The following is a 27,807-nucleotide window of genomic DNA, read 5'->3' as shown; positions in this document are numbered from 1 at the left end:
AATGTTTAAAATAAATTAGACAATCTTTAAACTATTCTAAAAGATTAAAAAATAATTGAAAAATCTCACCTTTCAAAGCCTTGTAGTGATCTCTAAACCAGCTGCAGCACTAAGGTAAAAAAAAATCAGGGACGTGGCCTATGTAAATGAGTTCCTTTTGACAGCTCCTGTGGGTGGGGACAGACTCCGAAAGAAGCCACAGGCTTCGCGCGCGCTGCGTTCCTGGGCGGCGTGACATCATACGCAGCCCAGGAATCTTCATCACAGAACCGGAAGTTCAAGAAGACGCAAGAGAGAAAGGTAAGCGCGCGTTTTTTTTCTTTATTTTACCAGATTGCCCGCAGGAATGGTGTTACAGGAATTTCAGGGCCAGTTATATCTAACCAAATCTGCAAATTAATGGAAATTACACATGGGTCTTTGCCTTTTCAAATAGCAATGATTGGATCTTTAATGTACAGATTATTTTGTACTATAAAAAGACACAAATATTACAATTTGTGGATTTGCAGGAGGTGCATGGTCTGTATCATCATATGAAATTATTTTAATTATAGGTGTAGATACACAATGTAATGGAAAGGCAGCTCTGAGGAGATTAATGGGTCGATTTTCCTGGACCCGCTCTGCCGGGGTGCTAAACAGCAGCAATGCATTCAAAATCCAGCCCTGGGGAGCTGAGGTCCTGGGTTATATAAATGTCAAAGTCTAGTGCTAATGGTAAGAGCAGCAAAATGAGGAGCATCTGCAGGACTCTCAGATCTGAAGCTGCCGCAGAGATTGGGACCTCCTGGCTGCTGATCCCCATTGTGCCTGATTCTCCATTAAAAGTCTGGGCGAGGTGGGAGAGGGGCGGCGGTTGAGTTGCTCGTGTGGAGCTTAAAAAAAAAGGTAATGCAAATCTACGGCTTGCCTTTGGGACCCCAGAGGACTTTCCAGTTAGTTAGGGTTCAGGGGCAGTCCACACCACAAGGTTTTCCTGGGCACTTCTGTGCTTGGGCATCCAGAAAGTGTAGCATCTGGATATAGAGGTGTAAGGCCAGGACTCTCCTGGCTGTCTCATCAGCATGGTTCCAACCCCCTGCAGACCAGTCTCTGACCCCACAGGAAAGCTTTGGGAGTCCTGGGGCACCGTTAAAGGGGTGCCGACTTGGTGATCTGGGTTTCTGCTTCTTTATCCTGGCTCCTGTTGCTCATAGAACATTCAGTCCGTGGGCTAAGAAAATTGCCCCTTTAAAGATCTGCAAACAAATTATGTGTTTCAGTTTTCACCAATGCTGATTTCTTTAAGGATACGCAGCCAGCCACAAAACCACTTGCCAGGAATGAGTGTGTGGGTGCGCAGGCGGGGAGAGGATTATATATCTAAATGCAAGGAGAAATCCAGGAGCATTACTTTTTATTAAAAGTACCCTCCATTTATCCGGAAAGAAAATAATAGGCTCCCACTATTTCTTTGATTTCCTTGATTTGTCTTATAATTAGATTTTTCTTGCCAGCATGAAGAACTTTAAGTAGAGACTCCCGCACTGCAAGCCCACTTCAGTGATGTTAATTATGAAAAAAGTCTCCGTGTATGTCTAAACATTGGGGCGTGACTCCAAACTTCCTCACAACTGTTCCAGACCTTACTGGCCTTGGGAAACCACACTGAAGGCATTCCAAACTTCTCAGTGGCTTCTCAGTGTGGACTTACTCTGGAGCAGTCCGGTGCTATTTGTAAGGAAGCTGTTCTAGCACCGTTTCCCTGAGTAACTGATGTCACCAGTGTGGCTTAGTAGGTACATCAAGGTCAGCCTGCTCTTGAGTTGGGAGTGCAAATTAGAGAGACACTGGCAGGTAATACAAGTCATAGACACAATGTTTCAGCCCTATCTCCAACCGGTGCTCCCTGTTAGCACGGCTTCCCGCTGGGAGCGCAGGATTATAGAATTGCTCCTTTCGATCCTACACAATGGTCTTCACACCACCATGAAAACCAATATTTAAAAAAAAAATTATGGTGAGTCTATTATTTGCTTCTTGAAGAAGCGGAGTACTTTGAACAAAAAGTACTCCTCCTAAACATTCCTTCTCTTTTAACTCTGTGTCCTCACCATTTGAATTGCTGCTCTGTTTCAACATAGGACCCTGGTGAATGGAAAAGGTTAATTCTTACTGTATATCTAACTTGATGCCTCATCCTCAACCTGGTTTGATGCTGTTTATAGATTTCTCTGTTGTTTGCCAGTAACTTCTCTTTTTTTTTAATATTCCCCTTCCTTATCAATTTAGCTATACGATGGACCCAGTGCCCAGTCCCGTCTTATTGATACTTTCTGTGGGAACACTCTCCCCCCAGCAGGCAGAACCTCTGCTTCTAGTCTGCACGTGGCATTCCATTCAGACTCTAGTTTTTCAGGCAATGGATTCCAGATGCTGTGGTTCCAGAATGGTAAGATTACACACAATGCTGAAGAGTGCTTGCTTCAGCTGTCTGCCTGGTCTGGCTGCCAGCTCTTTCCTTTTATCTCATGTTCCAGCCTTGCTTTACTACCTCACCAATTGATGCAAATTTCCTTGTAATTTCTCCCAGACTTTCTTACATCAAATCCATTAAAGCTCATTTGGATATCGCAATTGCCAAATTCCTATTTAATGCTTATTATTTTCCAATGCTCTATTCCTGCTATTGCTACAAAATGGTCCATGTCTGGACCATTCTTCCAGCCTTAGTTGTTTTCCCAAAGCAACTGAATTTTGCTACTGGGATTCTCCATAAGAGTTATTTTTTTTTAATTTCTGTTTTTACAGCAGTGCTTCGTCTCCCCCGCTTCTGCTCCAGAGTTGTCCATAAAGGGCACATTCAAATTTCAAACGCAGGGAGCCAAGGAACCTACTGGGTGGGTCAACACTGAAAGGACTGCAGAGACTCATAAAAGTGAAATATGTTTACAAAACAGCAGGGAAAAAAATGCACAGAACTGCTTCATCAGAGAGGCTGTGTCAACATGACAGTCCTCCTTCGCATGAGAAATGGCTCAGGCATTTCTCTGGAGATTTTCTGGGAATCTGACATTAGCCGTTATAGAAGGGTTTTTAATTATACTGTCTGCTCGCAAAATCTCTTCCTGCTCATGTACACCACCAAGTGGTTGGATAAACAACTTGATTATATTTCACCACTGCTGACACTCTGTAGATTGAGGTCCCGATATTTATGGTGAGGCAGGGAGGTTGTGGGGAGCGCGTTAAGGCAAGGAAAATCCGGCAAGGCCAGGGATGCGGAGGCCCTGCTGAATTTAATGGCAGGACCTTGTTATAAGTTTTTTTTCCTCTCTTTCCCACACAGCAGCCAGCCAAATTGACAGGCTGGCCAGCTGCTGGGCAGGAAAACCAGCATCAGGAGGCCGCAGGGGACGGTTGCCGGCAATCAGGCCCAACCTAAAGCACTGTGGGAGTAACTTCACCATACAAATTGCAACGGTTCAAGAAGGCGGCTCAACCACCTTCTCAAGGACAACTAGAGATGGGCAATAAATGCTACCCTTGTTAGCGATGCCCACATCTTAAGAATAATTTTTAAAAAGAAGACTCATTTCTAATCCTGAAGTAAACAAGCTCCGTTCAGTTCAGACTTGAGGTTCTGGATAGGATGTGCACTGGAGAAATATAGCCACTCCCATATATAAAAGGTGACGAGAGTAATGCCAGTTTGTGTATCCCACCAATATACCTGGTGGGGAGTGCACAACTGACATAATTAGTAAAATAAATGCCTTTTAACATTTTTCAATTATTTTTAATTCAGACAACTACTATTCATCTAATCTCAGGTTGTCTCATGTGAGTGTATTTGGTTTTGTGGTTATGATTCCTAGGTGCAGCAGTGGCAAGAATGGCACCCGGTTTTGTGTTATAGAGGTATTTGTTTACTCAAAGTGGGATAGCAGTTACTCCTACTGCTTAGTGTAGGTAAAATTGCTCTATGAGAAATGTCACTATTGTGAGATATATGCTGCAAAATTCTAACCTTTCTCATAGCACTTCAATTTTGAGCCTTTTGTAGTCAAATCGAAAGCAAAAATCCACATCAACCCAAATTGACATTCGTATTTCTGATCCAGGGAGATTGATTTGGGCAGATTGTGCATACAGAGGTTAAAGTAGAGAGATGGATTGGCTTGATGAAAAGGATAATCTAAGCCATATGTCCAGGATTATTGAGTCAGATGTTGTTGGAAAAGCAGAAAGGAGTTGGTAGAAAGTGCAGTTACATTTTTATGTATTACCAGGATCAGCAAAGTAATTTTTATCAAGACCTCTGTATTTATAAGTTTAAACTTATATCCTGAACAGTGGATCTTCAATTTAATCAACAACAACAATTTGCATTTATATAGCATAGCTAAATAGGTGCTTAAGAGAGTTATCAATACAACAGTTTGACAACTATAATGATTGATTTGCAATACAAAATTTGTCAGAATTAAGTTTATCTTAATTTTAAATCCATATTTCCTGCAATAGAGTTGAAAATCTTCTGGAGATCACAGTTCTGCGCCTGATGTGGGCACAATGAATCATTGGAGAATCATGCGCTCCTACGCCAGGCTGTTTGCAAATCTACTCATACCACTGCTGCTTCTGGGCTGCCACACCCTACAGTTTCCAGGAAACAGTAAAGCACGACATCGGACAGTGCCAGCAAAACATCAATGATGGGCACTTTTGTCCTATGAGAACTTAGGAAAAGGTAGATACATGGAACACAGATGTAGGTTGTAGCCATATTAGCAAAAGTATTGTAATACGAAATATCTGAGAGTAGCCAAATAAATAAAGGAGAGAACAAAATTCATAATTCATTTGGGCCGATTGCAAAAATTGAGATGACTGGACCCGTTTCTCAATAACATTTATCTAACTGAGGGGACACTACTGCTGTGGGGAGGAGTGGGGGGGGATACGATTCAAACCCAGTTCACTTATCATCAATATAACATCTTTGTGTAATCCACTGTCATTTAGGTAGAGTAGTGAAGCAAGCACAGTATTGCAAATCAATCAATAACCAACATATTACTGATACATCATAAATGCGGTTTAGAATTTCAATTTGTAAATATTTTCAATATAAAATATCCTTCATCACCACTACCTTTAATAATTAGAGCTAACTGTGGTCCTGCTTCAATAAAAGTAGCTCATTCTTTTAGCGTAGAACACGAGTATATGTTTCCATAGCCTAGCACATCACTGTTAGCTCAGCTGGATTAAGTTAAAATCTGTTATCAAACTTACTAAATTTGCTGAAATAGTAAATCATTGCTTCCTCAGTGTGCCCACTGCTTCAGCAGCACGTTCTATGTACTTTGAAGTATATCAGTTGTTTCTTTATTTCGTGGCTGTTCTGTTTGTTTTTTGATCTCCTAGCAACCATGCAGGAGCAGACATTATTGCAGACTTTCCGAGGGGGGGCTCGGGGGGTTTGCCAAGTGGAAAGAAATGTGTAATTTCAGTAGTTTCTAAACTGATGGTCATTTCCCTGTCTGGTTAAAACCGGCTTCCTCACTGCGTCATGAAACGATGGAAATTGAGTTAAGTTTTGCATGGCAACAACATTAATTGCACAGTCCTCTGCTGCACAGATTTGATCAGAATGTTTCACCTTTTCTGGAGCCTCTAATAGTATTAAAAATAAGCAAAATTATTTGCTTATTTTAAAAACTTTTTTTTTTATTAGGCTGAGGGCCTTTGTGATGAGGTACTTGCACTAAATTCTTGTGAATATTTTGGTGTCAGGCAGTGACTGCCACTGAATACTTGCTATGCAGTAATAAAACAGCCAAAGCGAATCATTCTCAGTTTTCATTGTCCATGAGAAAGAACGGATAAGTGTGTTTGCAGGTGTTAGCATTGAAATAACATTCATGGTTTCCAAGATTTCCTGAGATGTGTGGGAGCTTCCTGAGATTTTTTTGTTTACATTTCCTACTATTCTGAGTGAAATGAATGTTATATTTGTTTAAAAGACCACTTCGCTAAAATATGAGAGGTTGTGTTACAGATTGGAGCAACTTTTTTTCTTAAACTCTATGGATTGTAACTATTTTCTTAATGGATAACTCTTCTGTAGAATATTTGCTCATAGAACTTTTAGGGACCCTTGTGTTTGTATCTGTACCACTGAATTTATACTTATTTTAAACATTGAAAGAAACAAGTGAGTTCCATTGGCCTGTGCACAGGTACCCCAATTCTAATATCGTATTTATTCAAGCAGTTCTAATGATGTAAGTTACTGATGAGCACTATTAGAGAGTTAAAATTAAACTTATATTTAAAAACCTTCATTGGGGAATTTTTGGGCCAGGCTTAATTCTTGGCAAAGTTAGAAAGTGTCTGCTCTAGAAATGTCGGCTGTCAGTGAGAGTTTGCATGACTATGCAGGTTACATATACTCCACCATGAAGCTTTACAACATGGTTTAAAGTTTTTTTTAACAAAACCTTTTGTTTGTGAACTTTGTATCTATCAAGGTGAGGGATTTTAATGATGGACATGCAATCTTTTCCATTTCAGTCTGAGGATCAAGCACTGCCAGGTCAGCAATAGCAGTTGGATGCAAAGTAAAGCTCCCTGTACTCTGCCTAAACAATGGGGTAGTCAGTATGGTCCTAGCACAGTGCAGCGCTGCCTCAGGCTTTGATGCCTGATAATACAGAGTTCATATTTCTGGAGTGTTGCTTTAATTCACATTACTAATAGATTGAGAATAGCAAGAAAGACTTGCATTTATATAGCGCCTTTCACGACCACCAGACATATCAATGCGTTTTACAGCCGATGAAATACTTTTGAAGTGCAGCCACTATTATAATGTGGGAAACACGGCAGCCAACTTGCGCACAGCAAACTCCCACAAACAGCAATGTGATAATGACCAAATAATCTGTCTTTTTGTTATGTTGATTGAGGGATAAATATTGGCCAGGATTAACTCCGGGGAATATAGGCCAGGGATAACTTCCCTGCTCTTCTTCGAAATAGTGCCATGGGATCTTTTACGTCCACTTGAGAGAGCAGACGGGGCCTCAGTTTAACGTCTCATCCAAAAGATGGCACCTCCAACAGTGCAGCAATCCCTCAGCACTGCACTGGAGTGTCAGTCTAGATTTATGTGCTCAAGTCTCTGGAGTGGGCCTTGAACCCACAACCTTCTGACTCAGAGGTGAGTGTGTTACCCATTGAGCCACAGCTGACTGAGTAGGGCGGGTTCTACAACGGACAGGCAATTCATTCTGCCAGATTATTCCACAGGGGGTGAAGATGAAAATTTACCCTGATGTAAAACTTTTTCTTTGAATGTGTCAGTTCATTCTGGGTTATACCATGCAGAGGTTAGCAAGATTTTCCAGTTTAACAATGCTTTGAATAGTACTGCTTGAAACCTTCCAGAATGTCATTTTCATGGGAAACTGTCTTCCTGAAAAAGCGCTGGAAAACCTTTCTTTTTACTTACAAACAGGCAACACAATTACATAAATCATATCAAAATATATGGTGTAATTATGATGAAATTGGGACTTAGCTCCACTGGTTTCTCTCCCTCTCAGACAATGGAAAATATATTTATTTCATGAACATCATATTCTTTTAACTGTGATCACCACTTTACCATTGTTTGAATAGTTTCTGGATGATAAATCCCACTAACCTCAAATCGACTTACTTCCTTCAATCTTTCCTTCCTCCTACAATCTTCAGACTTTTACAACTGAATGTTAATATTACTTAGTCATGACTTCCTGAACTATTTCATCTTTTCTTTTGCTGTTTTGCCCGTCTGGTGTCCAACATTATGGGGCTTGGTCCTTCACTTGGGTTTCTCGGTAACAAAACTATTGGGAGCCAACTAGTTATTATTATATTTTCATTTTCATTTTCATTGTATTTTCATTTTTACTCTAAAGCAGTTATTAAAAATCATTGTATGATAAATGCATTTATAAAGCTTTCATTTGACTAACCACAGTTCCCTAATCTCTGATTTCTAAAATTTGAAGCATTTTAAAGCAGTACTGTTTTCATTACTGGGGTGCGAAACAGCCACACAGTATTTTTGTTACAATAACATTGTGCTCTAGTGATATAATGACACATGTCAATGTGAGTTATGTCATTATGCTTGGTATTTGACATCTAAATGAAAGTTTTTCAATCACTTATTTTTTTTGAGAAAGACTGTTGCCCTTAAGTTTCATTTTTTTTTTAAACTAACTAGAAGAAGCTGTTTGTAGAATGGTTTCAACAGGCAATACCAATGATTCCACAAGGAATCAGAACAGGAAAATGAGTCATTAAAAAATGTAAAAGGAAATTACACTCTCCTGTACTGAGACCTGCTGGAAATGGTTTCCTTTATTTAAATATGATTGATGAAATGACTATCCAAAAATAAGAGCGTAAGAATTCCGTTCAAACTGCTTAGCGGTGACAAGCACCCGCCACAAAAAACTCCCACCAATTTTCAGTTGTTATTTTAAAACCGCAATTTATGTTTAAGTTGTTTTCAGGAAATGAGGGACAATTTTCCTCTCCAGTCCTCTGCTGAGTACCCAATGGCACAGCGTGCCAATGCCACAAAGATTCTTCTGGAGGTTGGGGCGTGGGGGGGCTGGAGAAAGGGTTAAAAATGTTTTACCTACCCGATGCCTGTTTTGATACTTGGGGTGACATTCTCGATGGTCCCAACGCAACCCCCTGCTGCCAGCATTTCTTGAGGCAAGTCTCCATTTGGTCAGACAATAGTTATAATGGGCTCAAAATTAGCTCACCCATTTTTTTGGCACACTCACCAGAGATGCGCCGACTTCTGAAAATGGCGCCAAAAAGATGTCTTCGGATTCTGGCTGCTAGTGGGGTACCGCAAGGTTCTGTGCTGGGGCCCCAGCTGTTTACACTGTACATTAATGATTTAGACGAGGGGATTAAATGTAGTATCTCCAAATTTGCGGATGACACTAAGTTGGGTGGCAGTGTGAGCTGCGAGGAGGATGCTGTGAGGCTGCAGAGCGACTTGGATAGGTTAGGTGAGTGGGCAAATGCATGGCAGATGAAGTATAATGTGGATAAATGTGAGGTTATCCACTTTGGTGGTAAAAACAGAGAGACAGACTATTATCTGAATGGTGACAGATTAGGAAAAGGGGAGGTGCAAAGAGACCTGGGTGTCATGGTACATCAGTCATTGAAGGTTGGCATGCAGGTGCAGCAGGCGGTTAAGAAAGCAAATGGCATGTTGGCCTTCATAGCAAGGGGATTTGAGTACAGGGGCAGGGAGGTGTTGCTACAGTTGTACAGGGCATTGGTGAGGCCACACCTGGAGTATTGTGTACAGTTTTGGTCTCCTAACCTGAGGAAGGACATTCTTGCTATTGAGGGAGTGCAGCGAAGGTTCACCAGACTGATTCCCGGGATGGCGGGACTGACCTATCAAGAAAGACTGGATCAACTGGGCTTGTATTCACTGGAGTTCAGAAGAATGAGAGGGGACCTCATAGAAACATATAAAATTCTGACGGGGTTAGACAGGTTAGATGCAGGAAGAATGTTCCCAATGTTGGGGAAGTCCAGAACCAGAGGTCACAGTCTAAGGATAAGGGGTAAGCCATTTAGGACCGAGATGCGGAGGAACTTCTTCACCCAGAGAGTGGTGAACCTGTGGAATTCTCTACCACAGAAAGTTGTTGAGGCCAATTCACTAAATATATTCAAAAAGGAGTTAGATGAGGTCCTTACTGCTAGGGGGATCAAGGGGTATGGTGAGAAAGCAGGAATGGGGTACTGAAGTTGAATGTTCAGCCATGAACTCATTGAATGGCGGTGCAGGCTAGAAGGGCCGAATGGCCTACTCCTGCACCTATTTTCTATGTTTCTATGTTTCTCCCGTGGCTTGGCGCGGCGTGGTCTGTTGACTAGGGGGTGGAGCTAGGGCCCTGCGCGAAAAACAGTGCCGGCAGCTCTCCACATACGCACTGGAGGTTTCGCGCATGCGCAGTAGCTCCTTTGCAGCGTGGGGCCCGATGCATCCTGCCCCTATCCCAGGTCGAGTGGCCTCACGACGTGCGCCAGGCTAGAACTATGTTTTCTGGAATAGTCACAGAGAGAGAGAGAGTCAGTCACAGAGAGAGAGAGTCAATGAAATACCCAGTGGAAGTAGAGGTTCCATGTCTCCTTTGGCAGGTTGGCAATTTATCTTAGAAGTAATTTTCTGCTTGGATGTCAGCGGCCTGTGCTCTCCCCGTCGTCCCGCACCTATCCCCGGCCGAGTGGCCTCCCGCACCGGCCAGCGCACTGACTTCCCGGGCCGAGTTTTGATAGGAAGGTAGGAATTAGTTTAATTTTTTATTTCTTCTTGAATGTTTTTATGCTTCTTGAATGTTGTTGTGCTTTGTTTAGTGCTTCCCTTCCCATCCCTATCTCTGGCCGAATGGTCTTAGATGTACTTACCTGCGCTGATCTCTTAACTCTCCGCAAGGGTTTTCTGTGAGACCACAAGTGGCCACATACGCTGGTCTGTTAGTTTGGAGCAACTATTAGATGTCCAAAGTGGCCTAAATGGCCAAAACAGGTGTAGGTGGCTGGTAACACCCACTTTTGAAAAAAAAACTAAACTAAAAAAAATCCTAATTAACTCTCTTACACTGACGCAAATTGCATGTGCAAAATGGGGATTTTTAAGATACTCCAGAAAAATCAAGTTGCTCCAAAAAAACAGAGCAACTCCTGGCCAATTTAGAGCCCTACGAGAGTAAAGTGAAACAAGAGGGTCTCCAGCCTCGTTAACATGCAGGCACAGGCTCAGTTACAATGATCCAGGAAACCCCAAGAAATCTGGGGCACCACAGTAGGTGTGAAGACCAGACTTAACAAATCTTCACCACTATTTCTTCTTTGTCGCACCTGAGAACTGAGCAGCCCCCAGACATAACAAAGAGGAACATGGGAATTGCTGGATGAAAAAATATCAAGGTCCACCTAGTTTGATTCTACCATTCTGGTAGTCACATGATACAACAATAATGATTGGTTGACTAATAATGGCAATCAATCTCTATCAATTCAATCAATCATAGGTAGTCCCTCGGAATCGAGGAAGACTTGCTTCCACTCTTAAAATGAGTCCTTAGGTGGCTGAACAGTCCAATACGAGAACCTCCGTCCCTGTCACAGGTGGGACAGACAGTCGTTGAGGAAAGGGGTGGGTGGGACAGATTTGCCACACACTCTTTCCGCTGCCTGCGCTTGATTTCTGCATGCTCTCGCCGATGTGACTCGAGGTGCTCTGCGCCTTCCTCCACTTAGGGCAGTCTTTGACCAGGGACTCCCAGGTGTCAGTGGGGATGTTGCACTTTATCAGGGAAGCTTTGGGGGTGTCCTTGTAACGTTTCCTGTCCACCTTTGGCTCGTTTTCCGTGAAGGAGTTCCAAGTAGTGCTTGCTTTGGGAGTCTTGTGTCCACAACAGACCCAGAGATGAGATGAGGAAAATAACCATAGGTCCAAAGTCAGCTACTCCTCCCATGCATGCCACATTTACCATATGTCATTTCTCAAAGTACTCATATACTGTATCCCAAAATATTATTATCCGATATATTTCAAAATGTAAAATCAAACTATGAAAATGCCATATCTGCAAAAGGAAAATAACATAATTTAAGATATGTTAGAAGAAAATGATACAGGGTACTTCAAGTTCCTCGATTTTATCCTAACTTGCTATTTTGAAACACAAGCATTCACTGAGCCATCAACCTCTGTTCCCCCTCCCATAACCCTAGCATCTCTAGACAAAAGAATTGAAGGTCCTCCTCGCACTTTGACAGTAAATATTGGTTCAGCCAATATGTAATAGTTTCATTACGTGCTTTGGGAGAAAGAGGTGTATGCCCCAATCTGGCAATGTCAGGATGAGGATGTCAGTTTGAAGCCAAATGAATACATCACCAGTAAGCAACTTGAGAACCCTGATGATCTCAGCATGTAGAGTTATATTTTAACAGTGCAATTGTGCTGACAATTCTCCCCCCAAAAACATAAATAATATGCTCTTCTGAACTTAAGTCACATCTTATACAATATGAAAAAATACTGTGAGACCACTAATCCTAGACTAGAAATGTAAGTATGAGAGAGGAGAAGGAGATTTATGATATACTATTATTCACGGCCTCAAACACAGATTTTTCAACTTATTTATAACTTCTAAAGGGGAGTGTTATGTTCAGAATAAATCCACAGGACTGTATCACAAGTTCAAATTGTTGTGACCTTGATCTCTTTATTCAGACTCCAGAGTGGAGAAGCAGCATGGTGAATCACCTTTTACATCTGCTTCCCCAGGGTGTACAGGTGACCCTTAGGTCTCCCACAGGTGTGCCCCCTAGTGGCAAGTCTTACATTTTGGTAAGGTTTACATACATACAAAACATCACCTCCCGCCAAAGTCTTATGTGCAAGTTATTTGTAAGTTGAGGCGATCTGGTGCCCCGTGTCCCCGGGTCGATCATCTGGGTTGAAGTCCTTACGTGGTGGGTTCATCCTCGTGGCTGACGGCAAAGTTGATCGTGTTAATGGGTCGCTGGGGGGCCAGGTCCTGTCACAATGGTTCCTGGTTATCTGTGGTTCGCAGTTTGGTCTTGTCCAAATGCTTTACTCGTTAGCCCGGTACATGGTTTCACAATCAAATGCTCCGTTTTCATCACATACACTCCATTCCCCCCTTGGCTAATGTGGTGCTAGCAGCCCAACTGGGGCCCTGAACATGGTCCACTTCACTTATTCTGATGTCGCGTAGAGGGGCCAATTATGGTGCATTCTCTGCTGATGGCATATGGAAGGCTCGATTCTGAATGATTCTATCTGGTGACTGCGTAGCACCCAGGATAGCTGGGTCTGTAGGGAGTTTACCGTGACACGCGTGGTGCTAGATTTAGTGATTTGGGCTGCCTGCTCCGGGCTATTGTCGCTGACCCTGAGGTCTAGCAAGCTCAGAATGGCCGCAATGTCCTTGAGACTTTCAGTAGTGGCGGGAGGCCTAGTGGTCCCCGTGGACCTTGGGCCATAGTATGGGGGCCCTGGACCACCGACTGTGTGTAGCCACCCTGCCTTACATTGCAATGTTGGAATGGGTCTTTCGTCTCTGCGACGGATAGGTTGCCACAACCCGTCTAGCAGTTCACCTTTGGCAGGCGGTAACGTGGGATCCTGGCTGGTCCAGGTCCTAAGCTGGAGGGCCGTTACGGTTGACCCCTTGCTTTCCAGCACATCCACGACCGCGAGTGGGTCTGCAGGCTGCGCCATTTCCACCCTGGTGGTGGGCAACGGTAGCCAACTGAGGGCCGTTCTCAGTGCCTGGCCCGTGGCGGATCATGTTACAGTACACAGACAGTGTTAGACATTCTCGAAGCAACAAATCGATAATGGTGCCTCTGCTCTCCCAAACTTGTGGGATGAGCAGCTTGTCTGACTCGAGCACATATTGAGACACTCTTTGGTATGTCTCTTTAGTCCTGTGAATACAGGCTGCTGCTTTGTTTAACTTATTGGATACATGTTTAATCATTTGGGGCTCGCCCACTACTTTTGCTTGCTGCATAACATTCCCGACCCCGTGCGGTAACATATCACTTGCTACGAATACTCTGTTAGATACATATACAATTGGTCGGGGTTCGCCCGCTACTTTGGCTTGCTGTACAACATACCCGACCCCATGTGATAACACATCACTTGTTACAAGTACTTTGTCAGATACATATACGACCGGTTGGTGTTCGCCCGCTACTTTGGCTTGTTGTAAAGTCCCCCCGACCCCATATAATGGTACATCATTGGCCACGAAGGACTGATCACATGGGTTACACAGTGCAAACAACTTATTGGAACGTGGTGGATTCCTGGCCTTCTCAGCAGCTGCCCCTTTACCTTTGCCCCAAACCCAAATCCTTGCTGGGCGACAGATTACTCCGTTGCATTGTGACGACCTCCTGTGGTCTGGATGCTCTCTCGTCCCATGGTCTGGACGCACCTTTGTACCGTGGTCTGGATGCTCTTCCATTCTGTGGTCTGGACGCCCTCTCGTCAGTATCTGTGATGCCGACTGCCGCGATCTTCCTCCCCAGGGATTTTGCCTCTGACGTCGGGAAGACGCATTCGGATCGTTCCGGCCGGAGTCCCACTCCGCATGGTCTAGCTGGAGCCTCTTCCATCGTCGCGAAGAGGTCGTCAGCTTTGGGAGGTGGGTGACACGCCTGTACCATTGCTCGGTTGATCTTCACCTCCCCGTGGTCGTGATGAGCGGCCTGTGCCTCGGGGATCTGCAATTGGATCTGCACTTCGATGTCTGGTTCAGCTGAAGGTGGGGGTTTGCTCAGCCTTTAAGAAGGGGAGACGTCGTTCGCCGGAGAAGGTACGCAGGGGTCTTCCCAATTCCATCAAATCTTCCACATCCACCTTCTACCAAGCAACGTTGGCCCATCACCTGAAACAATCCACAGTGGTAAATCGTGCACTGCTCCCTCATGGGATACTCTTATGTCCGCACTACCAATAACTGGTATCAATTCCTTGGTGTAGGTGCGCCGCTTTGCCTGAATCGGGATCAGCTCGGGTCGCTGTGCTTCGTCTCCCCACAGCCTCTCAAATGCCTTTTGGCTCATAACTGATTGACTCACCACCGTGTTTAGTTCTATGGAGACTGGAGTGCCATTAAGTTCAACTTTTAACATTATCGGAGGGCTTTTGGTGGTGAAGGTGTGTATCTCATATACTTCTTCTTCATCCTCAGGTTCAGTTGCCTCTCCTGCTCGTTCATCGTGATCCTTGCTGGATCCATCGTCCTCTCCTGACTCTGCCACGTGATGAGTCAGAGATCATTTGCACATTCGCCGGAGGTGCCCCATTGTTCCACAGTCCTTGCACACATAAGGCTTGAATCGACATTGATGACCTCTATGGCGGCCCCCGCATGGTGCTAATGGATAGGCATTCACGCCCCATGGCGGACTCTGAGTCACTCTCAGCCTAGGTCTGGCCTCTGCAGTTGTATGGACCCTGCCCTGTGCTGTTCTGCTTGCTGAAAACATTATTTTATGCACAGTACTTGCCGGTGAGCTTCGATTCTATGAAGATATCTGTTTCGTGGATATGAAGGTCTGGGCTATCGTGATGGTCTTGCTCAGATCTAGGGATTCGCCAGACAGCAGTTTGCGAAGAATAACCTCGTGGCCAATTCCAAGCATGACAATGTCCCGCAACATTTTCCCAAGGATCCTGCAAATTCGCATTGCCCCGCAAGGCTTCTTAAGTCGGCAACAAAACTCGCCACATTCTGGACCTCAGAGCAACAGTGCATGTAAAAGTGATACCTGGCCATCAGGATGCTCTCCTTTGGCTTGAGATGTTCCCTGACCAGCGTACACAGCACTGCGTAAGATTTGTCTGTTGATTTGACTGGTGCCAGCAAATATTTAAGGAGGCCATATACAGATGATCCACATACGGTGAAGAGAATCGTCCTGCGCTTGATCGCTGTTTCAGCCGTGTCCAATTCATTGGCCACAAAGTACTGGTCGAGACGCTCAACGAAGGCTTCCCAATCATCACCCTCAACAAATCTCTCAAGAATACCAACGGCAGCCATTACCATGTGAAAGTTTGTGATCCGTTACTCGTTGCCAATTTGTTATGTTCAGAATAAATCCACAAGACTATATCGCAAGCTCAAACTGTTGTGACCTTAGTCTCTTTATTCAGACTCCAGAGTGGGGAAGCAGCATAGTGAATCACCTTTTATACCTGCTTGCCCCAGGGTGTACAGGTGACCCTTAGGTCTCCCACAGGTGTGTCCCCTAGTAACAAGTCTTACAGTTTGGTAAGGTTTACATACATACATAACAGGGAGGATAATTATTTTTCACGAGACCCTAGGCTATTTTAGAAAATGAGCATAGTGGGGACTTATATACGTAAATATGTTTATAGACATAGATGAATGTGCTTAAATATATGTGTGAGTGAGGATGTGTTTTGTATGGCTGTGTGTAAGTAAAAGTCTGAATGTAGGTGCCTATATGTGCATACATATCTGAAAATGCTATATATGTATGAGTTTGTATGTGGTGAGAGTAGGCATATGCCTAACTCTTTGTCTACATGTCTATGTGAATATTTGTGTTAGCATATGTCTTCAGGCATGTGTATTTTTGCAATGCCTGTTCGTATTCTTGTCCATAAAAACTTCCTTACCTGCTGACTAACTTAAATTGCTTCTTCAGATTTGAGCCAGATTTGGGCTTTCCTATTCCATCCAAATCTCAATGCAGTGGAAAACAGTTCCATCTATCCATTTTTCCTTTCCTGACTCGAGCCCAATTTTCCAGGCTGGATCTATTTGAATTATTATCGGCAGGCTCCCTGTGACATTCCCACTACCATAAGGGAGCCCGGCAGCAGATAGTTTGGAAGATGGCTGTTGCAGGCTTCAAATGCCTGCTGGAGAGTAGCATGGCTGGCATCATCCAGGTTTAGTTCTTTAACATCTTTTTTTTAAATATCACCTTAACCAACATGATTGATCACCCTGTAACCCTGAGCATCAGGAAGGTTCTGCTATTCCTAGCATTGCTGGGGGCCAAATGATGAAAAATATATCATGCGACTGGTGAGTTAATTTCCCGCCTGCCCACTCACGGCAGATGAGACCCGACTGATTTCAACATCCGCGTCACACATGTACCAGGCAATGACCATCTTTAACGAGAGAGAATCCAACTGCCTCACATTACCATTGTCGAGTCCCATCAACATCCTGAGGACCATAAACTCAACTGGATCAGCCACGGCTACTAGAGCAGCTGAGTATTCTGCAGCAAGTGGCTCATCTCCTGACTCCCCAACGTCTCTCTACCACCTGCCAGTCAGGATTGTGGTGGAACATTCTGCACTTGTCTGGGTGGGAGCAACTGCAACAACACTCAAGAAGCTCGACACCATCCAGACAGAGCTATTCGCTTGAGCGGCACTTGATTCATTAGCCTAAACTTCCACCCCATCCATCACGGGTGTACTGTGTACTATCTATAGGATGCACTGTAGCAATTCGCCAAGCCTTCTTCGGCAGTATCTCCCAAATCCGCAATCTCTAGCACCTAGAAAAACAAGGGTAGCAGGTGCATGGGAAGACCTTCACCTCCAAGTTGCCCTCCGAGTCACACACCATCCTGACTTGGACAAATATTCCTTCATTGCAGCTAGGTCAACATTTCCTACCCAACAGCACTGTGGGACTATCTTCACCACACAGACTGCAGCGTTCAAGAAGAAAGCCTACCACCACCTTTGCTAAAGCACTTAGGAATGGCCAATAAATGCTGGCTTTGCCAGCAATGCCCACATCCTAAGAATGAATAATAATAAATCCCACCGGCGGACTCCTCACCCATTCCAGATGGTCAGTCAGTAGAAGCAGCAGAAAACCATGCAGTCTGTAGGTTATGCGGCAACAACAGATAAGTGGTGTGTTTGGCTGCTGGGTGTACCACGGAGGTCCCACATGATCGCAGCAGGGGAGGTCTAATTTTGCCTTGTTGGTCCAAGAGGAGTATGCTTGCACCTCCAGGCTCCACAAGAAAAGCTTTTTAAAAAAAGTAAAACTTACCTTTTTGGGCTTCATCTTGCCCCGATCCTCTTTGCCACTGGATCGGCCTGGCAGGATACCGACTATCGCTTCCCACTCAGCACACCAAGTAAAAATTGCAATTGAGTCCTGATGACATCATTGGGACCTGATATTTGTATGTTAAAACAAATGCTGTTGTCTTTGGGCGGGTGTTCTTGCTGCCTGCTCAGGTGAGCAGGTGAAAATTGGAACCTGTTTCTATCAGGTTGGTAGGCTTAAAATCGGCCCCTTATTTTTTTTTAGTGTGTCTTCAAGTGCCACTACCCTCAAAATAGTATTTTATTTTGCTAAGCAAGTATTTCTGTTCACACTTGCATGCATCCTATCAAACTTTCATGCCTGATCAAGGAGGAAATAGCTTCATGGTGAATGGTGAGTCTATTTCCTCTCCAGGAAGAGAAAAACTTTATTTTTTAAAAAAGCAACAGCACTGATACCTTGGGGAACCATTAGAATGGAAATGTGTGTGTACATGTAACACCTTTGTTGCTGTGTGCCGCTTGTACTTCACTCAGGTGGTATATTGGTATCAGGTGATTGAGGGGCACCACCTCCCTAAAGGTTAACAAGAAAATTAATGGCCTTCATATTTTTCCACCCCCACCTCAGTGGCACACTGAAACCTTTTATGTGGCGACTGTAAATGTGATGCTTCACATGCATGTTGCAGAAAATATATTGCCAGGAGAAAGAATTCTTTGCACATTGCATTGATTCTCCATTTCCAATCATATGTGGACATCTCCATTTCTTGCTCTTCTCATCATATCTTAGCTGCCCTAAATAGTTCTTCTAACCAGCTTTATTGCCAGTTAATGCCAGTCATTGTCAGTATGGCTCTAGTCTGCAGAATACACGTGACAAAGTGTGTAATTATGCTGTTCTATGCTTTGTCCTCATTCCATGTGATTTTTTTTTCAGGATGTGGTGGAGAATTGCTTGGGCCTAAAGGAGAATTCAGCAGCCCAGGCTATCCTAACAGGTATCCACATAACCGGGAGTGTATCTGGTTCATCCAGGGAGATTCTGGCCACAGTATTGAGCTCACCATCCATGAGTTTGATGTGGAATATCACCAAACATGCAATTTCGATGTACTGGAGGTATAAACTGTAAATACAAGAGATTTATTTTCAGGAATTAGATCTCATGCTCCTCCTGTAACGTGACCGTTGGAATTACTACTGGTATCCTTCCTTTTGTCAAGGAAAAGGTTTCTACTTTTCAAATGACACAAAACTTGGAAGTATAGTGAGCTGTGAGGAGGATAGCAATAGACTACAAGAGGACATAGATAGGCTGGTGGAATGAGCGGACACGTGGCAGATGAAATTTAATGCAAAAAATGCGAAGTGATACATTTTGGCAGAAAGAATGAGGAGAGGAAATATAAACTAATGGGTACAATCCTAAAGGACAGAGAGACCTAGTGGTATATGTGCACAAATCATTGAAGGTTGTAGGACAGGTTGAGAAAGCAGTTAAAAAAGCTTTCATGATCCTGGGCTCCATGAATAGAGGTATAATAGAGGTACAAAAGCGTGGAAATTATGATGAACCTGTATAAAGCACTGGTTTGGCCTCAACTGGAGTACTGTGTCCAATTCTGGGCACTGCACTTTAGGAAGGATGTGAAGGCCTCAGAGAGGGTGCAGAAAAGATTTGTGAGAATGATTCCAGGGATGAGGGACTTCCATTGCATGGATAGACTGGAGAAGCTGGGGTTGTTCTCCTTAGAGCAGACAAGATTGAGAGGAGATTTAATAGAGGTGTTCAAAATCATGAGAGGTCTGTACAGAGTAGATCAAGTGAAACTGTTCCCATTGACGGAAAGGTCAAGGACCAGAGAACACAGATTTAAGGTGATTGGCAAAAGGACCAAAGGCGACATAAGAAAAAACTTTTTACGCAGCGAGTGGTTAGGATTGGGAATGCATTGCCTGAAAGGATGATGGAGGCAGACTTGATCACTGCTTTCAAAAGGGAGTTAGATAAGCACCTGAAATTTTTTTTTTGCAGGGTTACGGGGAAAGGGTGGGGGAGTGGGACTAGCTGAGGTGCTCTTGCAGAGAGCCGGCAAGGGCTCGACAGGCCAAATGGCCTTCCCTGCTGTAACCATTCTATGATACTTTGAGCTGCAGTTAAAACAATTGAATAAAATGCAAGAGGTCAAAATTCTTTTGATTTCAGATCTATCAGTTCTTGACCAATGCACCAATGTGTGTTACACAAATGCTGGTGGATCCTAAATCGATCACTATACCTCTTATACCTTCTATATGTTACATTGCTGCCTCCAGTGGTAGTGCTGACTTTAGCAGCAGCCCCATGCAAGAAAAAGGAGACAGCACTACCATCTCCAAGGGAACCAAAAACTACGATAGTGGTTTTCCAAGGCTTCTCTGAAGCAAATTGTAATGTCTCCCTACAACAGTGCTGCCTTTGTTCTGGCTATACTCATTCAGCCCATCCATACAATTCAGCAATGTAGTTTTCACATTGTTGACCTATATGGACCTTCCTCTCCCAACTGGAACAGCACAGGAGCAGAAAATGAAAGTCACAACAGTATAATTGTTAACCAACTGCAGACACTGCTGTGAGATACTTCTTTCAAGCACAAGAAGCCTCAGCATGTTGCAGAACTTCTTCAAGTAAATATAAGAGAGCATTGTCTCAATTATCCTATTTGTTAATGCAGTGTATCATTTTGTGCCAGCCAATATATTAATTCGCACGTCGTAGTGAAATTGCTCTTAGAATTCCAGAATTCCTTGTGTACCAGGGATGAAGGGCCTTGCATGATCCAGGTTAGATGTGGACATTTGCTTCCTGAGAACAACAATATTTATAATTTAAAAGAAAAGCAGAGGGAAGCTTGGTGGCAAAACCTTTGATTTTTCACTGCTGAGATCTGAGTTCAAATGCATCCCAAACTGATGGGATGAAGGCTTTGCTTCTCAATTAGTCGTGTAGCGCCAATGTAAAATATATTTTCATTTCAGTTTGGTTCCTAGTGTCATAATTAAGCACAAGTCAACAATCACTCAGTAAGGTCATAAGGATATGTCTGTGGAATGCAAAATTCGTACTGGCATGGTAGGGGGTACTATTCTGAGGTTAGAATTAAGGGTTCGAATACAGTGAGCATCTAAACATTGCTGTGCCTAACCTTTGACTGCTGGATAGTGCCACTGTGGTTCCAATTGGAAAACTTAGATGTAGAGGGAAAATAGGATACCTGACCCATTATTTAGTGAATTGAAGGTTTAAAATAATCTTGACAAGATATTTCTCTAGGATTCAGAGTACTGAAGTATTCACCTTTCAGTGGTTATACTGTTTTAAAATAAATTCACTCTCTTCACTCAGAGAGTGGTGAACCTTTGGAATTCTCTCCCTCAGAGGGCTGTGGAGGCTCAATCTTTGAATATCTTCAAGACAGAGATCGTTAGATTGTTGAATATTAAGGGATATGGGGACAGTGCAGGAAAGTGGAGTTGAGGTAGACGATCAGCCATGATCTTATTGAATGGCAGAGCAGGCTCGTGGGACCAAATGGCTTACTGCTGCTCCGAATTCTTATGTTCTTATAAATTCACTTCCAGAAGCCTGAGTATTGTATTAAATCAGTGTGTCTCTTTTAAAGGACAATTCATTCTTTCTGTAAAGCCACAATGAAAAATAGCAAAATAACAAAAATGGTTGATCTGACAATGTAACACACCTTATTTCTGCTCCTTATGCTGAAAATTAATTTATTCCAAATTGAGAAGACTAGTTTTCAAGAATAAAATATGACTGGTTTGATTTCATTAAAAGTGTCCAGAAAGAACTGGATCTTGGTGTTATGTGCAATGTGAGGCACAGAGTATGTGTGTATGAGAGAGAAAAGAGCTATGTTGGCAGACCAAGAAATAAATGAGTGGGAATAGAGGTGGCAATAATCTACTACAAAACATACCTCCAAGTTCAACAAATTCTGATGAAGTATTATACCCAAAAGATTAACCTTTCATTCTCTGCCATGCAATTCCAGCATTTTCTGTTTTTATTTCAGATGTTTAACATTCGAGTTTTTTTCTGTTTATTTCAATAATTTTGCTGTCTGATTTCTGTCGTACTGGTTTAGTTTTTACTGAGTGCTTCCAGTGCAAGAAGCTTGCTGTGTTTTGTATTTTATGGTTTCATTGTAATTTCTCTTTAGTTCTTTAGTTTTCCCGAATGGACATGCAGCTACATTTTTACTCGAAGCATTTTTCCACTACCATTTGCCAGGTCTATAAAATAGGCTAAGTATTGCTCAGAAGTTTGGAATGCTGACTTTAACATTAAAATCAATGGAACTAATAAAGCAGAAGGGAGTCGAAGCCAGACTAAATCCACAGGCTTTATGCAGATGTCCTTGGCGCTAAGCTTTAAATAATACCCATTCATTTAAACACAGAATCTCTTCATTTCACTTCTTTGAATGGATGCACATGCAGATTATCAGTCTAGTAACAAAGTTAGCCTAGAAATAGTATAAAATTGAGTCCATGGTACAAAAATCTGGTGCCATTCAGCTTCAATTAATTGGAGGTAGAATGTGAAAATGTATTTGTTTTGAAAATAGAAACTAAATTTGTTTTTCATCACCCCAGATTTATTTTGCATAAGTACCAGTTACATAAGAGTTGTCCGGGTCACGAAGAATTTTCTTATATCGATGTATCTTTTATGTTGTTCAGGTATATGGCGGTCCAGACATTACTTCTGTACGGTTGGCCCAACTGTGCAGCACCCGCTCACCAAACAACCCACTAGTGGTATCCAGCACTGGAAACGATATCACTATCCGATTTAAGACAAATTCAAATGGTAATGGAAGAGGTTTTAATGCCACATGGCAACAGAGGGCAGGAGGTGAGTTAGAATTAAGGCACTACAAAGAGCTTTTAGGTGCCATTTATAAAATTGAAATCATTTCATATTAATGTATATTACTGCAGTTTATTAGCAGTAACTTGAAGACTGCATTTATGCTACAAATGTGGTGTTGGTGCAAGGAATGTTGATTTGTACAGCAACTGACTTCACACTCCTGACCAGTGCCTTGTTAATGGTGGAAAGGCTTTGGGGAGTCAGGAGGTGAGAAACTCATTGCAGAATACCCAGCCTCTGACCTGTTCTTGTTGCCACAGTATTTATGTGGCTGGTCCAGATAAGCTTCTGGTCAATGGTGACCCACAGGATGTTGATGGTGGGGAATTCGATAATGGCAATGCCACTGAATGTCATGGGGAGGTGGTTCAATTCTCTCTTGTTGGAGATGGTTATTGCCTGGCACTTGTGTGATGCAAATGTTACTTGCAACTTATCAGCCCAAGCCTGAATGTTGTCCAGGTTTTGCTGTATGTAGGAATGGACTGCTTCATTATCTGAGGAACTGCAAATGGAACTGAACACTGTGCAATCATCAGCGAACATCCCCACTTCTGACCTTATGTTGGAGGGAAGGTCATTGATGAAGTAGCTGAAGATGGTTGGGCCTAGGACACTGCCCTGATGAACTCCTGCAGTGATATCCTGGGGCTGAGATGATTGGTCTCCAACAACCACAGCCATTTTCATTTGTGCTAGGCATAACTCCAGCCAGTGGAGAGTTTTCCCCCTGATTCCCATTGACTTCAATTTTACTAGGGTTCCTTGATGCCACACTTGGCCAAATGATGCCTTGATGTCAAGCGCAGTCATTCTCACTTCACCTCTGGAATTCAGCTCTTTTGTCCATGTTTGGACCAAGGCTGTAATGAGGTCTGGAGCCGAGTGGTCCTGGCAGAACCCAAACTGACCATCAGTGAGTAGGTTATTGGTGAGTAAGTGTTGCTTGATAGCACTGTCGACGTCCCTTTCTATCACTTTGCTGATGATTGAGAGTAGATTGATGGGGCGGTATTGGCCGGATTCGATTTGTAGACAGAACATACCTGGGGAATTTTTCACTTTTTCGGGTCGGTACCAGTGTTGTAGCTGTACTGGAACAATTTGGTTAGAGGTGCGGCTAGTTATGGAGCACAAATCATCAGCACTGCAGCCGGGATGTTTTCGGGGCCCATATCTTTTGCTGTGTCCACTGCGCGCAGCCATTTCTTGATTGCATGAGGAGTGAATCGAATTGGCTGAGGACTGGCTTCTATGATGGTGGGGGCCTCAGGAGGAGGCCAAGATGGATCATCCACTCGGCACTTCTGTCTGAAGATTCTTGCGAACGATTCAGTCTTGATTTTTGCACTCACATGCTGGGCTCCGCCATCATTGAGGATGGGCATGTTCATGAAGCCTCCTCCTCTCATTAGTTTTTTTTAATTGTCCTCCACTATTCATGACTGGGTGGGACTGGACTGCAGAGCTTTGATATGATCCTTTGGCTGAGGGATCGCTTAGCTCGGTCTATAGCATGCTGCTTCCGCTGTTTAACATGCATATAGGCCCAGAACAGTCGCGGGCCCAGGGGCAGCACGGGCCAGCCCACACTGTGATATATGTGCGCACTAGGTCCGTGCAGCAGAGCAGTCTCCAGTCGTGCTGATTCTACCCTTGCCACTGGATAAAGGCCTAGCTCCGTCGAGCCCGTGTGGTGACTGATGTGCAACGGTCACCAGACATTAAAAAAATCCACGCACAGGCATCTTCCTCAATTGGAATTCAGGACTGGAACATCGGGTCCTTCAATGAAATATCTGTGAACTCTTGTGGAAACAAGTCATCCTCGTTCGAGGGACCGCCTATGATGATGAGTCATTGCAGCTTCACCAGGTTTGCACCTCATTTTTAGGTACACCTGGTACTCCTCCAAGCTTCTACGCTCCTAATCAAACCAGAGTTTGGCCCCTGGCTTGATGGTAATGGTGGAGTGAGGGATATGCTGAGTCAGGAGGTTAAAGATTGTGGGGGAATACAATTCTACTGCTGCTGATGGCCCACAGTGCCTCATGGATGCCCAGTTTTGAGATGCTAGATCTATCCCATTCTGAATCTATCCCATTTAGCACGGTGGTAGTGCCACACAACAAGATGGAGGTTGTCTTCATTGTGAAGATGGGATTTTGTCTCCACAAGGACTGTGTGGTGGTCACTCCGACCAATACTGTGATGGACAGATGCATCTGCGACAGGCAGATTGGTGAAGACCAGGTCAAGTAGGTTTTTCCCACGCATTGGTTTTCTCACCACCTGTCGTAGGCCTATTCTGGCAGTTATGTCCTTCAGGGCCTGACCAGCTACTGAGCAACTCTTGGTGATGGACATTGAAGTCCCCCACCCAGAGTACATTCTGTGCCCTTCCTATCCTCAGTGCTTGTTCCAAGTGGTGGTCAACATGGGGGAGTACTGATTCATCAGCTGAGGGAGAGCAGTAGGAGCTAATCAGCTGGTTTCCTTGCCCATGTTTGACCAGATGCCATGAGACGTCATGATGTCCCGAGTCAAGTCCCATGGCCATGCCCTCCCGACTGTATACACTGTGGCACTACCTCTGGTGGGTCTGTCCTACCAGAAGATACCAGGCGATGGTGATGGAGGAGTTCGGGACGTTGTATGAAAGGTTTGATTCTATGAGTATGACTATTGTGTTCCTAACACAGATGAGGCTGCACACAGGGAGGTTAAAGTAACAGTGACCTCAGTCTTTATGAAGACACTCCAGAGTGAGGAACAGGCCTTAGGGACCGGCTTATATACAGTGCTCCCAAAGGATGCTGGGATCCCTTGGGACTTCAGGGGATAAGCTCCCTGGTGGCGGAACGTGGGAGTGCATGCTTTACAGATACACAACATCACTCCCCGCCACCCCCCAAAGTTAAAGTGAAAACTATTTACAAGGTGAGGCGGTCGGGAGCCTTTCTTTCCCTGGTGGACCACCTCAGTACAAATGTCTGTTCTGGTGTGTTGGCTGTGCCCTCGCTGGGCTGGCATGTTGTTGGCCCTGCAGGGCTGCTAGATGAGCCTGGCCTTGCTGGGCTGTGGGCATAATGGGTTCGATTTCCTGATCCAGTGTGGTGTCATTGATCCTTTGGGTGTGTGTCCTGGGCTCGAAAAAGGTGGTGTCTGCTGTGGGTTGTTCAGGGCAGTCTGTGAACCGCAGCCTCGTTTGGTCCAGGTGCTTACTGCAAATATGACTACAAACATCCTTTTTCCTTCTTTAGCTATCACCGTGCCCACAATCCACTTGGGACCATGTCCATAATTTAGCACATACACAAGGTCATTCAGATCAATTTCCCGTGACACAGTGACGCGACCATCGTTTACATTTTGTTGCTGTCGCCTGCTCTCTACCTGATCATGCAGGTTGGGGTGAACCAGTGAGAGTCTGGTTTTAAGTGTCCTTTTCATGAGTAGCTCAGGCGGGGGCACCCCTGTGAGCGAGTAGGGTCTCGTGCGGTAGCTGAGCAGTACTCGGGACAGGCAGGTTTGGAGTGAGCCTTCTGTGACTCGTTTAAGGCTCTGTTTGATGCTTTGGACTGCCTGCTCTGCCTGCCCATTGGAGGCTGGTTTAAATGGGGCCGAGGTGACATGTTTGATCCCATTGTGGGTCATGAATTCTTTAAATACGGCACTGGTGAAACATGGCCCGTTGTCACTGACCAGTATGTCAGGCAGGTCGTGGGTGGCAAATGTGGCCCTCAGGCTTTCAATGGTGGCGGTGGCGGTGCTTCCCGACATTATTTCGCATTCAATCCATTTTGAAAAAGCATCCTCCACCACCAGGAACATTTTACCGAGAAACGGGCCCGCATAGTCGACATGGATCCTTGACCATGGTCTGGAGGGCCAGGACCACAAACTTAGTGGTGCCTCTCTGGGCGCGTTGCTCAACTGAGCACACACGCTGCATTGCCGTACACAGGATTCTAAGTCAGAGTCGATACTGGGCCACCACACGTGGGATCTGGCTATCGCTTTCATCATTACTATACCCGGGTGTGTGCTGTGGAGTTCCGAGATGAACGTCTCCCTGCCCTTTTTTGGTAGCACTACGTGGTTACCCCACAACAGGCAGTCTGCCTGAATGGACAGCTCGTCCTGTCGCTGCAGCAACGGCTTGATTGGCTCTTGCATTTCAACGGGGATGCTGACCCAGTTCCTATGCAGTACACAGTTTTTTTACTAGGGACAGCAGCGGATCTTGGCTGGTCCAAGTCCTAATCTGGCGGGGTATGACAGGTGATTTATCATTTTCAAATGCTTCCATGACCATCAACAAGTCTGTGGGCTGCGCCACCATTCACAAGTTTGCAGGCTGCGTCATTTCCACCCCCGTGGTGGGCAATGGTAGCCGACTGAGAGCATGCGCACAGTTCTCGGTGCCTGGCCTGTGGTAGATAGCGCGAGTGCCCACCTTTGTATGCGGGCTGAAGCATTAGTATTTATCCCCTTGATTTCAGCGATCAGGGATGTGAGGGGCTTGTGATCGGTTTCCAGCTCAAATTTGAGGCCAAATAGGTACTGATGCATTTTCTTTACTCCGAACACAAACGTTAATGTCTCTTTCTCAATCATGCTGTAGGCCCTCTCAGCCTTAGACAAGCTGCTGGAAGCATAGGCGACAGGTTGCAACTTCCTCGCAATGTTCGCTTGTTGTAATCCACACCCGACTCCGTACGACGATGCTTCACATGCTAGCACAAGTCTTTTACACGGGTTATACAATACAAGCAGCTTGTTGGAGCATAAAATGTTTCTGGCTTTCTCAAAAGCGATTACTTGTTTTTTTCCCCCATACCCAGTTCTCACCTTTACGCAATAACACATGTAGGGGCTCTAAGAGGGTGCTTAACCCTGGTAGGAAGTTACCAAAATAGTTGAGGAGTCCCAGGAACGACCGCAGCTCCGTGACGTTCTGTGGCCTGGGCGCGTTCCTGGTAGCTTCTGTCTTGGCGTCTGTGGGCCGAATGCCGTCCCCCGTGATCTTACTCCCCAAAAACTCCACTTCTGTTGCCATGAAGACGCATTTTGACCTCTTCAGCCGCAGCTCTACGTGATCCAGTCGCTGGAGGACCTCCTCCAGGTTTTGTAGGTGCTCGGTGGTGTCCCGACC

The 27,807-nt window shown here is 44.4% G+C and overlaps 1 protein-coding gene across 1 annotated transcript in view; it reads left to right on the top strand.

Annotated features, from left to right (window-relative positions):
• Positions 1 to 27,807, top strand: part of cubn (cubilin (intrinsic factor-cobalamin receptor)) — a 457,745-nt gene that overhangs the window by 165,284 nt on the left and 264,654 nt on the right. The window contains exons 23-25 of the mRNA XM_070880231.1: positions 2,275 to 2,434; positions 18,648 to 18,829; positions 22,457 to 22,631. Coding sequence (XP_070736332.1) covers positions 2,275 to 2,434; positions 18,648 to 18,829; positions 22,457 to 22,631 — 517 coding nt within the window. The remainder of the gene's footprint in view (positions 1 to 2,274; positions 2,435 to 18,647; positions 18,830 to 22,456; positions 22,632 to 27,807) is intronic.

This window comes from Pristiophorus japonicus, chromosome 5 (assembly GCF_044704955.1).
Source record: "Pristiophorus japonicus isolate sPriJap1 chromosome 5, sPriJap1.hap1, whole genome shotgun sequence".
Taxonomy (NCBI): domain Eukaryota; kingdom Metazoa; phylum Chordata; class Chondrichthyes; family Pristiophoridae; genus Pristiophorus; species Pristiophorus japonicus.
The sequence above is the reverse complement of the archived record's forward strand: the minus strand, read 5'-3'. Positions and strand labels throughout refer to the sequence as shown.